General features: G+C 42.5%; 1 protein-coding gene across 2 annotated transcripts in view; it reads left to right on the top strand.

The window, feature by feature from the left end:
* PTGS1 (prostaglandin-endoperoxide synthase 1) overlaps positions 1-13,142 on the top strand; it is a 112,118-nt gene that overhangs the window by 63,875 nt on the left and 35,101 nt on the right. For both annotated transcript variants that reach the window (XM_073573143.1, XM_073573142.1), the window contains 3 exons: positions 2,984-3,124; positions 3,425-3,568; positions 9,508-9,689. In XM_073573143.1, coding sequence (XP_073429244.1) covers positions 2,984-3,124; positions 3,425-3,568; positions 9,508-9,689 — 467 coding nt within the window. The remainder of the gene's footprint in view (positions 1-2,983; positions 3,125-3,424; positions 3,569-9,507; positions 9,690-13,142) is intronic.

Below are 13,142 nucleotides of genomic sequence, written 5' to 3'. Positions count from 1 at the left end.
AGCAAGAGATACTGATATCCTTGCCCTTTATTCATTAGTAGGGTCAATGCTTGTGTATTAATCGTGCACCATTGGCCCCTCTATTGTGTTGATGGTTGGGGGGGCACCGTCACTTCATCCTTTGCACCCCCACCCATTTAATTTTATAAAGAGTTTCATTCTTGCCCCACTGACTATGCCCTGCATCCTTAGTGAGGCAAGTGCAACTGCCAGTGGCGCGCGTACCCAATTTGTCATTACATACGTGCTGTTATCAGATGTCCAGAAAAGGCAGAGGGGGCTGGAGCTTCAGGAAAGTCACGGCGCACAGCACTTTATTACACCCCTGGGGCCCGGTGAGCAGAAGTGGACAAGGAGGCCTAGATTGGGTCCAGGCCCCCCTTTGTATTTCTTCTCACTGGACCCTAGACAGCAGTAAGAGCAGTAATGCCCTGATGGCAGCTCGGGGGGCAGCAGCCTAAGATGGAATTGATCAATAGGAGATTAACATCTGTTCTCTGCATGATTTCTGGAGAAAAAATCTTAAAAATTCAACATTGTGTGTGTTCTATAGACCGCACACTGGGTCGTTTCATAGATCCATACAGTTGTGGCCAAAAGTATTCACACCCCTGCAATTCTGTCAGATAATACTCAGTTTCTTCCTGAAAATGATTGCAAACACAAATTCTTTGGTATTATCTTCATTTAATTTGTCTTAAATGAAAAAAACACAAAAGAGAATGAAGCAAAAAGCAAAACATTGATCATTTCACACAAAACTCCAAAAATGGGCCAGACAAAAGTATTGGCACCCTCAGCCTAATACTTGTTTGCACAACATTTAGCCAAAATAACTGCGACCAACCACTTCCGGTAACCATCAATGAGTTTCTTACAATGCTCTGCTGGAATTTTAGACCATTCTTCTTTGGCAAACTGCTCCAGGTCCCTGATATTTGAAGGGTGCCTTCTACAAACTGCCATTTTTAGATCTCTCCACAGGTGTTCTATGGGATTCAGGTCTGGACTCATTGCTGGCCACCTTAGAAGTCTCCAGTGCTTTCTCTCAAACCATTTTCTAGTGCTTTTTGAAGTGTTTTGGGTCATTGTCCTGCTGGAAGACCCATGACCTCTGAGGGAGACCCAGCTTTCTCACACTGGGCCCTACATTATGCTGCAAAATTTGTTGGTAGTCTTTCGACTACATAAGCCATGCACACGGTCAAGCAGTCCAGTGCCAGAGGCAGCAAAGCAACCCCAAAACATCAGGGAACCTCCGCCATGTTTGATTGTAGGGACCGTGTACTTTTCATTTAATGCCTTTTTTTTTCCTCCTGTAAACTCTATGTTGATGCCTTTGCCCAGAAAGCTCTACTTTTGTCTCATCTGACCAGAGAACATTCTTCCAAAACGTTTTAGGCTTTCAGGTAAGTTTTGGCAAACTCCAGCCTGGCTTTTTTATGTCTCGGTGTAAGAAGTGGGGTCTTCCTGGGTCTCCTACCATACAGTCCCTTTTCATTCAGATGCCGACGGATAGTACGGGTTGACACTGTTGTACCCTCGGACTGCAGGGCAGCTTGAACTTGTTTGGATGTTAGTCGAGGTTCTTTATCCAACATCCGCACAATCTTGCGTTGAAATCTCTTGTCAATTTTTCTTTTCCATCCACATCTAGGGAGGTTAGCCACAGTGCCATCGGCTTTAAACTTCTTGATGACACTGCGCACGGTAGACACAGGAACATTCAGGTCTTTGAAGATGGACTTGTAGCCTTGAGATTGCTCATGCTTCCTCACAATTTGGTTTCTCAAGTCCTCAGACAGTTCTTTGGTCTTCTTTCTTTTCTCCATGCTCAATGTGGTACACACAAGGACACAGGACAGAGGTTGAGTCAACTTGAATCCATGTCAACTGGCTGCAAGTGTGATTTAGTTATTGCCAACACCTGTTAGGTGCCACAGGTAAGTTACAGGTGCTGTTAATTACACAAATTAGAGAAGCATCACATGATTTTTCGAACAGTGCCAATACTTTTGTCCACCCTCTTTTTTTATGTTTGGTGTGGAATTATATCCAATTTTGCTTTAGGACAATTCTTTTTGTGTTTTTTCATTTAAGACAAATTAAATGAAGATAATACCAAAGAATTTGTGTTTGCAATCATTTTCAGGAAGAAACTGAGTATTATCTGACAGAATTGCAGGGGTGTCAATACTTTTGGCCACAACTGTACATATAATATACACACTTGTTTTTAAAAATTACTGGCTCCAGTACAGCAACCCAAAAAATCCCAAACAAAACAATCTGGGTGTTCTTGATGGGGGGGTTGCTTATCACTATTCATAATAGTCTGCGATTGTCTGACAGCTTGTTCTTTATACAGTAATGCCACAGCATCTATTTAAATATCACAAAAATAAATCTCCTTTGCAGCCCAGCCACAGGCTGAACTTTAGGGGAGCTCCATCATGACAAGCATGGAAGACTTTAGCAGGGTCCTGGCTGTCATGGCCACCCACAGTGACCCATGGGGGCACCGATGGGTGCATGTAATGATGTGTCCCAATGTATGTACAAGTTATATGCCGCTGTGGGTTCACAGCAACATTTAACAGGTTAAAAATTGTAGGCAGCTCTCCAATTAGAGGCACGTCCTGGCAGAAACACATGTCCATCACTTGCCAGGGACAGGGCTCCATACCATACACACGCTTTAGATGTGCATTTATGGCAGATGTTGTAAAGGGGTTAAAAGTGGAATTTTTTTTAAATTATTAGTTATTGCAGTGTTTTGATGTAAGGTTTATAAACCCCATCTTTACACTTGGGCCTTCACCAGAGCTAGAAGTTGTTCCACTTGTTACAGCTTGCCCCAACTCCTGTGTGGGTGATCACCCCAATCTGTCACCATTGTATCTGCCCCACAGCTGAATGTGCAGCTATACATGTATCTGTCCTGTATGTTAGTGTCAGTAACACCATTTTGTTTGCTTTGCAGCTGAATTATTGACAAGAATCCGAGATTTTGTGCGTCCAAGCCCGTCCTTCTACCACTACATCCTCACCCGGTTTAAATGGTTTTGGAATATTATAAATAACACTTTTATCCGAGATACGATTGTGAGACTTGTTCTAACAGGTAAGGGCTCTCTCGTCATTGTAGACCACGAGCATCTGTGTACATTGCAATACACAATCTATTAAAGGGACTTGGTTTGAACAGTCATTCTGTGCTGACAATATCCCACTGCTCAGTGCTTCACGACGTGGCCAATTGTCTAATTACACCTTCCCACCTGGGTTTCTCCCTCATCCTCTGTTTTTGACACCTGTGCAAAAATGATTTTGCCATAGTCGTGTAGGAAGGTTTTTAATGGAAATGTGTAACAAGCTCTTAAAATATAAATTAATATATATATATTTTTTTTTTTTCTTTCAGTTCGATCCAACTTGATACCAAGTCCCCCGACGTATAATTCAGCATATGGCTACATCAGCTGGGAAGCCTATGCCAATGTTAGCTATTTCACAAGGGTGCTCCCTCCTGTGCCGGACGGCTGCCTGACTCCAATGGGCACCAAAGGTAAGATGCTCAAAAGCCTTTCATCTTTTTTTGCTTTTGTATTTTCTTGTGCTATTTTTATATTGTCACCTTAAGATTAGAAAATATACATTACGTCACGGCCATTTTCATATCTAACTTTCACAAAGAAGCGAGGTGTACGTGTGGCGCCCCCAGGAGTATGGTCGCCACAATGGCATTGCCTTCTTCCTAGGGTCGGGAGTGTGATGTCATGCTTGGAAGCAATAAAGGATCTCTCTGGCAGTTAACCACAACACACAACACAGTTTTCCATTCCAGGTCAGCAGAGGGAGCTCTGAACCAAACCTGGGGGAGGAGCTACTCTCTGGGGGCCAGGAGGGAAGAGAAGGAGTTCGTTTGAGGAGGGCAATGTGTGTGGATGTGAGGAGAAGTGCTGGGAGATTGAGCAGAGAGTTCAGGCTCATTCCCAGCTATAGCGCATGATCTGAAGCCCTGTCTCCAAGGCTGTACGGACACTGATGGTCCTGCAACAGAAATCAGAGGAATAGGAAGCTGTAAATGCTCTATTCCCACATAAGACTCGGAGGCACAACAGCGACGTGTGAGCCAGACGAGGAAGGCTACAGCTGTCTGCCATACGAGGGAGTTCAAAATGAGAACAAGCAAGTGGAACTTCAGTGTAACACAGTACTGCAAGTACCTAAAATAAGTGCTAGAAAGGAGACTACACAACCCATCTGCATAGAGAGATTCCTAAGTTGCTTCCAGGCCGGCCAGCTTCTGTTCCATCTGTATTCTGGAATTCTGGACTGCATTTACCAAGCAAAGTAAAGGTAAAATAAACTGCACCCTATTGTGTCCTTGCCTTCTTCCTGCAAACTCTCCAGCACTGCTACATCTCTGGGACAAACACTACACCCTCTTCCTCAACACCTACCCTTTTCATCTACTCTGCCCTGGGACTACAGCCCTGCCTGTGGAGGGTTACACCATCATTGCTGCACCCCACCATCTGTCCCAGAGGATCTGTCTGCAGCGTCGGCTTAACACCTTCGTTGCCGAACACCACAGGTGGCGTCACGTTTCATCCACTCATAAACTTTAATCATCAGCCACTCTCAACCCCTTTTACATGGGCGCCCAGGGCCACGGACCGGGTCACCGCTACTGTGACACTACCCTCTGAGATACCAGCCCGGTACAGAGCACCCCACAGCCCTGGGAGGGCGACCCATATGTGTCTGTATGAACACGGTTGGTCCCATTGAGTCGCCCATCATCATTAAACAATAAATGGTTGTTGTCCTCAAGAGGCAATTTGTGACTTTCTGTTAATGCAATATAATCATGTTAAAAATGATGTCCAGTACTTTTGGTAACTTCTTTGACAAAGAATCCTGAAAAAAAAATCCCTTACCAAGCCATCAACGTGTGGTGTGTGGTTTTTTTTTTTGTTTTTTTTTTTTACAAAAAACTTTTTGGGTCCGGTTTTACTAGAACCAAAGTTCAAGTGGCATTAATCTTGAATCTGGAGCGGGTGCAGAGAGGAGCGACCAAGGTTATTAGGGAACTAGAGGGTCTGCAATACCAAGACAGGTTATTACACTTGGGGTTATTTAGTTTGGAAAATCGAAGGCTTAGTGGTGATCTTATTACAATGTATAAATATATGCGGGGACAGTACAAAGACCTTTCTAATGATCTTTTTACTCTTAGACCTGTGACGGGGACAAGGGGGCATCCTCTACGTCTGGAGGAAAGAAGGTTTAAGCATACTCACAGACGCGGATTCTTTACTGTAAGAGCAGTGAGACTATGGAACTCTCTGCCATATGATGTTGTAATGAGTGATTCCCTACTAAAATTTAAGAAGGGACTGGATGCCTTTCTTGAAAAGTATAATATTACAGGGTATATACACTAGTTTCCTTAATATTGCGTTGATCCAGGGAGCTAGTCTGATTGCCGTATGTGGAGTCGGGAAGGAATTTTTTTCCCCAATGTGAAGCTTACTGTTTGCTACATGGGTTTTTTTTGCCTTCCTCTGGATCAACATGTTAGGATAGGATACGGGTTGAACTAGATGGACTTAGTCTCCCTTCAACCTTAATAACTATGTTACTATGTTCTGATTTCCTGGTCTACAAAGGTCTTCCAGTTTGGAAGATTTGGCAAAAATTAGATGCAAATAGCAAACTGTAAACGTGTGACCGGAGCCTAAAATCTGGTGCGTCTTGCATATAACCATGAAAATCGCTTTTCTAAAAGTCTGGAAAGTCTCTAACAAGGCTGCAACAACTGTTCTTTCTTGGTGCAATAATGTTAATGTGGCTAAAATCTCTACATAATTTTGGTGCAATTATCACCAGACCTTTTTTTACTTTTTTATAAAAATTATATATATTATATAATAGAACACTGAGTGGTTCTCAAGAACGAAGCTATTTGACTACTTCATGAGGATTGTTGTTCAGCTCCCTGGTAAAGCCACTGGGGGAACTTGTCAATGAGTAATTATTGATCAGCCTTTATATTAAGCAGAACCTAGGATCTTAAGGAGGGCGTTTGGTTAGACATAAATTTTTGAATTTATTTTGCTTCCTACTATGTTAATAGCGTGCTGTCTTGCCTGCCTAGTTCATGCTGTCTTGGTAGCTGATTTGAACTTAGTCTGCCATAATCTGTCCTCGGCTCCCCTCCCCATGCTCAGACAGGAGAGCATTTGTAAATGGTATAAATGTGGAAGAGTAATGCAAGAACAGATTTTGTTACACTTGCAGTTCAAATCAGCAACTAAAACAGCATGAGCTTGGCAGATAAACCAGCACTTTCAGCATAAAGATGGCCAAAGAAGACAAAGTAACATATTACCTAAATTTGCTTATTGATCAGCCTTTGTTCTAGGATGTATTTTAAATATGGCAACAGAATTTCCACACTGGTATGTATGAAGGTGGAAGCCTCTGCATGACATTATTATAATTTTTTTTTTTTTTTTTTCTGTAGACTTTTACAACATATACTTAATTTAATAATATTTTTTTTTTTTTTTTTTTTTTTTTTTTTTAGATTGAGTCTTAGTTACCGTGGGACACTGAGGTCTAATTTTTGTGCACAGGTCCAGACAGAAGTTTAAGATGACACCCACTGGTGTTTATACATCAAAGTTGGCCTCTGTGGGTGCTAATTCTTTCCTCCATTTGTAGCGCACAATTCCTGACTATCCAAGCATGATGCAATAAGAGAAATATGTAACGTTTGCTGGGAGTGCGGCTTCTTCTTGCCGACTATATCCAGGTTATCAGATCACTGTTGATCTCGCAGCCCAGGAATCTGCAGATACTTGCATTTCCCCCCTGACTCTGTAAGGTGTGGGAGCTTTGTGTTCCACAAGGAGATGACTTCAGATTATTTTTTTTTTTTTTTTACTAGAGTTTTGATGTGCAGATATCTGGAAAATATATTATTGGGCAGTCAAACAAGTAAAACAAAGTTTTAAAGGAATGTTCTCAGGTCAAATGGTCACAGATAAAGCATTGGATGGAAATCATCTAGAACAGTTCTCCGGTGTGCTGCCACAATTGTGTAGTATTGTCAGGAATGGCTTACCGGTCTGTTCATCCTGAGCTCTGGGATTCATGGATGAGACAAAAATATTGAGCTATTTTAATGTAGAGTATTAGGTTAGAGGAATGTTGTCATTCAGGGCTTGTACTCAATGAATTGTTAGGGTGTGCGCACGCTGCGGATTCTGCTGTGCATCCGCAGTGGTTTTGGTCCTGCAGATCAGCAGCAGTTTTGCTGCGGTGTAGAGTACCATAATATCCTATGGGAAATGGAAACCGCAGTGCAGACGGTGCTGATTTGCTGCGGTTTCTAATCCGCAGAAAGAATTGACATGTCAATTCTTTCTGCGGATTCCGCTGCGGTTTACCATCTCCTCCATTGTAGAGGTGATAAACCGCAGGGCAAAACCGCAGCCTAATCCACAGATAAACCGCAGGTCTTTGGACCTGTTGATTTTGCAAAATCCGTGCGGATCAATCCACAGCGTGTGCACACACCGTTATAAGGTTTCTGTATTTGTAGTACCCAAGAATATAGAACAGTCACTAAAGGCCAAATCTAACATTTTAAAGGGAGATTGACAAGAGGATTTGCTCCTTGAGCATTTTTTTCTACCTTCTAATAACATTTTTAATCCCTGTATGATGAGTTTTTTTTAAACCTTGTGGTAATGATTTTTCATCAATTCCCAGTGTGTAGACACCCAAACTAGTCCTGGACCGCTGTCAATGATTACCTAAAGTGCGTTGCCGTCACACCCAGCAGAGTGGTTGACATCCACGTGTCCACTGAGGAGAAGAGCTTCATCTGTTCTTTCATGCGTCCCCTTGGATGACAAAGTGGGTACAAGGAAAAAATGATTGTCTTCTCCTCCCTGGACACGTGGATGTCAATCATCCACTCAATGCCAACTTTTATTCCCCATTGACTTGCTTTGGGGTCGGGTATCGGACGAAACGCCAAGGTTTTTTTTTTTTTTGCACTAGTCGGACCAGTTTCATCCGACTCAAATTTTGTTTCATGAAACCCGATCTGACCAAAGTCACTCAACTCTAGTAATGAGCCATTTATTAATTTTGACCTCCTGGATCTCAATCTGACAATGATGATTTTTAGTTGCTGCTTGTTTCTGATATCCGTTTTCCTTTTGCTTCCACATAGAATTAATGCATGTAAGTTGAAACAAAAATATTCAGAATTGAGAGTCCTCAGTGGTTGATACCTGTAATGGCTAACTGAAAAGATGGTAACACATTGCAAGCTTTCGAGACTACTCGAAGTAAGCTGAAACATAAATTTTGCAAATATAAAGATGCAGAATATTTTGTTCCAATTTTCAGGTATTTAAAGGAAGCTTAAAAATTCAAATAAGTAAAACCTGTCTACACTACTGCGGATTATAGACGGATACAGATAAAGTTATCGAAATTGTTATATAAAGTTACAGAAATTGCATATTATAATGTGATCCATATCTGCAGCCCATAACGCTGATATGAAGATATCGGCTGCGCTCACTGTAAAATGATATGGCTATAATCTGTAAGTTACTTCAGCTATAAAACAAATCATGGACACTTCAAATTTTAGTTCCAGATCGTCTAGGAATTTCTGGACCCTTCTGACCGTTTTTGCTAAATTGCAATTTTATTCGTTCTACCCATTCCAGCCTCAGTCAATGTTCCTACCTGTAGTGCGACTTGTCTGTACCTGAGCGGTTAGGATTTATGCAATCCACCCATTCTCCTTTCTATTGTTGGATTCCCTCACATGGATGCATGGCATCACGGTATGTTGGCACCTGGCTTTGCTTGCAAGAGAAACTGCCAACGTCGGCACTAAATCACCATGTGCACAATATTTTTCTGGGTATTATCTTCCATGCATGGGGTAGGGCTAAACTTTCAGATTGCTGCTGTGCCCCCCCCGCTCACCTCCCTATGATCCCATGACGTTTGCTCTGAAGATGCTGAATTCTGAATGGGACTGCTAGCGATGGTTGGAGGACTGCGTTCTTTTCTCTCGCTAGTGTAAGCTGTAGGTTGCAAAAATGTGATTTTATGTTTTTTTTGTTTTTTTGTTTTTTTTTGTTACTAAATGGAGCAGAGAATGAATGCATCACCAACCACCCTATTCATTTATTATGGGGCTGCTTGAAATGGCAGAGAGCAGTGCTTGGCAGCCCTATAGGTGATGAACTGCGCGCCTGGAGACTATAAAAAAAACTATAGCAAGAAGCCCAGTAAGTGATACATTGCTGGAATCTGGGTCTTCTGAGAGCAGCATAATGACGTTGATGATTACCTTAAGTATCATTTCAAATGTAGCAAATTTGTGTTGTGCTTCATACTTCAGACTTAAGTCAGACCACTGGAACAATGTAACACTTGTATCTTCCTTTCTTTGTGCAGGAAAACTGGAGCTTCCAAACCCCACTCTGCTGGTCGAGACGTTCCTGAAAAGACAGAAGTTTATTCCTGATCCACAGAACACAAATTTGATGTTTGCCTTCTTTGCTCAACATTTTACCCATCAGTTTTTCAAAACTTTTGGGAGGATGGGACGAGGCTTCGTTAAGGGATTTGGTCATGGGGTAAGTGACATCTCTAATCTGATGTTCCATGAAATGTAAAATGAGGGGAAATTATTTACAGTAATTAAGTCTTGCAAGCAATTGGCCATCAGACTGGAGTACCCTGAGCGCCCCAGTCTAGTGATGTCCTGTTCAGTCGGACATGCTGCCCTTGGGTTACCATCAGATAAGATGTAGATACCTGGCCCGGAAACGTAGAGGTGACTGCTTGAATCCTGCTGCCCAACTTTATCATATTTGCCCTATAGAAATCTTTTTCTTGTGTTTTAAGTCCTGCTGCAATATCCTAGGTAAAGGTGTGCGAATCTGACCATGACACCATCAATGTAAATCAAAATTAGTATCCCATGGAGGTCTGGATTTGGAATGATACTTAATATCAAAGTGGAAAATCAAATTACAGGCTGATCCAACTTCAGTGAAAATGCCTCGACAAGGAAATGATGCTCAGTAGTGTGTGTGTGTGTGTGTGTGTGTGTGGCCTCCACCTCCCTACGACGCCTGGGCATGCTCCTGATGAGATGGCGGATGTTCTCCTGAGGGATCTCCTCCCAGACCTGGTTAAAGCATCAGTCACCTCCTGGACAGTCTGTGGTGCAACATGGCATTAGTGGTTGGAATGAGACCTGATGTAATCAATTGGACTCAGGTCTGGGGAACGGACAGGCAAGTCCATAGCATCAATGCCTTCATCATGCAGGAATTGCTGTCACACTTCAGCCACATGAGGCCTAGCATTGTCATGCATCAGAAGGAACCCAGGGCCCTCTTCACCTTCATATTATCTCACAATGGGGTCTGAGGATCTCTTCCCAGTGTATAATGGCTGTCAGGGTTCCTATGGCTAGCACATGGAGGGCTGTGCGGCCCTTCAAAGAAATGTCTCCCCACCCCATTACTGACCCACTGCCAAACCAGTCATGCGGGAAGATGTTGCAGAATGGTCTCCAGACTGTCATGTGCTCAGTATGAACCTGCTCTCTTCTGTGAAGAGCACAGGGTGCCATTGTCTAATCGTCCATTCACCTGTTGGGCTGTAAGCATAACACCCGCTTGTGGACATAGAGCCCTCATACCACCCTCATGGAATCTTTCTGACTGTTTGATCAGACATATGGATGTTTGTGACCTGCCGGAGGTCATTTTGCAGGGCTCTGACACTGTTCCTCCTTGCACAAAGGAGGAGGTAGCTGTTCTTCTGCTGGGTTGTTGGTCTCCTGGTGTACTGGCCTGTCTCCTGATATCCTGGCCTGTCTCCTAATATCTGCTCAATGCTCTGGACAGTGCTGACAGACACAGCTACCCTAGACAAAGCTGGCATTGGTGTGCTATCCTGGATGAGCTGCACTACCTGAGCAACTTCTGTCGGATGTAGACACTGCTTCATGTTACTATACCTCTGGGGATGAGCGCAATGACAAAAATGCAAAAGTGACGAAAACAGCCTAAAAGGATGAGACCCGAGAAATATTCCGTGGTCCCCACCTCCAAGAGACATCGCTTTTTTATTAGGGTTGTCTTGCTAATTGTGAATCAATTTCTCCTGCTGTTGTGCAAATGCATCAGACAACAGGTAGAAATGATAGGCAATCAGTGTTGCTTAACTGGACAGGTTGATTTCACAGAAGTGTGATTGACTTGGAATATTGCCCATTGTACACTGCTCAAAAAAAACAAAAGGAACATGACACCACAGTGTAATTCCATCACCCCTCACTCTAAAACTAATTATCCATTTAGTCCCATAGAGGTTCTCAATTCTTCACACTTGGCTCTCGAACTGGTTTTGTCATAAAATCCGTTATCTGTGGTCAGTTTCAAATGAACAAACTCAATTATGCCACAGTTTATTAAATCATGCAGGTGGTGACTTTTAATGTCAATGTGTTTTTGGTTGTCTCATTGCTCTTCTCACTGCCTGCTAGTTTTATGCATCCTTGGTTATCTTCATAAATCACCGTCGGTTGAGTTGGTGGATTACCAAGATCACTTAACGATTGGTTTAACCAAATTATCTCTTGACTTGCTTTGGCTGCAGACACATACTCTGCTTCTGTAGAGAACAAGGCTACAGACTCCTGTTTTCAGCTAGATCAAGAAATTGAACTTTCTCCAAGCTTGAACAAATGTCCACTTGTCGGTTTTACGATCACTTGTCACCAGCCCAGACTGCATGTCTGCATCCACATAGTCTGTGTTTTAGATCTCATTGCAGATATATGATATTTGTAAGACTCAATATCTAAATATAAAAACTCTCAATGGAATTTGTCTTTTTTAGCATGGTTTTTCCACATATATCTGCAGAGTATTTGAATTGTTGCTGTAATATCTGGGTGAGTCATAGTTGCTATGTATAGAAGCTGGTCTGTATGTATTTCTCATTGAATAACGGATAATCTTCTCCTTCAAACTTTACGTAGGATGGTTCCATTGGGTATTTAATACCTTTTGGCTTCTGATATTTCAAACTGATTCAGAATTGTAGTTGATTTTTGCACTTTTGGCTTAGAAGAAGGTTTCAATCTTTTTTCTTTGGACCTGAATTACTATATGCCACATCTCCACTGCTTTACTTTACAAACACTGATAAGAATGTCATCTTTGCAATTTGGTTCCTCTTGATGAACCATAATCAAATCATCCAAATAGAAAGCAGATGTATATTTTTATATCTGTACATTTAGTGTATAAACACTATCTGCTTGACCCTGGACCTGCGGGTCCGCAGCAGATTTAGGTGCGTTGTACAGTACCATTGTTTTCAATGGTAAACTGAAAAACGCTGTGCACATGCTGCTGATTTTTCTGCGCGGATTTGCTGCGCTTTCAAATCCGCAGCATGTCTTTTCTTTGTGCGGAATCCGCAGCGGTTTCACACCTTCTCCATTGTAGAGGTGTGAAACCGCAGGACTAAACCGCAGGCTAATCTGCAGGGAAACCGCAGGTCTTTTGACCTGAGAATTTACCTGCGGATTTTTCCAAATCCAAGCGGAAAAATACGTAGGACATCAAACTACGTGTGCACATAGCCTAAGGGTTATATGAACGTTCTTTTCAATGTTGCCCTTTTAAAAAGGCAGTTTTATGTTCAAATATCTGACGAGCCTCTTCTGTAGAGCAGCTATAGCCATTAGGGTGTGTACACACGCTGCAGATTCGGTTTTGGTCCTGCGGATCCGCAGCAGTTTCTGCTGCTGTGTACAGTACCATTAAAATCAATGCAAAATGAAAACTGCCGTGCAGACTGTGGATTTTTCCGTGCGGATTTGCTGCGGTTTCAAAACCGCAGCATATCAATTCTTTGTGCGGATTCCGCAGCGGTTTGGCACCTGTTCCATTACAGGTGTCAAACCGCAGGGGAAACCCGCAGGCTGAACCGCAGAAAAACTGCAGATAAACCGCAGGTCTTTTGACCTGCGGATTTATCTGCATTTTTTGACAAATCCGCGT

The sequence above is a fragment of the Dendrobates tinctorius genome, unplaced genomic scaffold, assembly GCF_039654945.1.
Source record: "Dendrobates tinctorius isolate UK_male_01 unplaced genomic scaffold, ASM3965494v1 ptg000034l, whole genome shotgun sequence".
NCBI classification, from domain to species: domain Eukaryota; kingdom Metazoa; phylum Chordata; class Amphibia; order Anura; family Dendrobatidae; genus Dendrobates; species Dendrobates tinctorius.
This window is presented reverse-complemented; position numbering and strand designations above follow the sequence as displayed.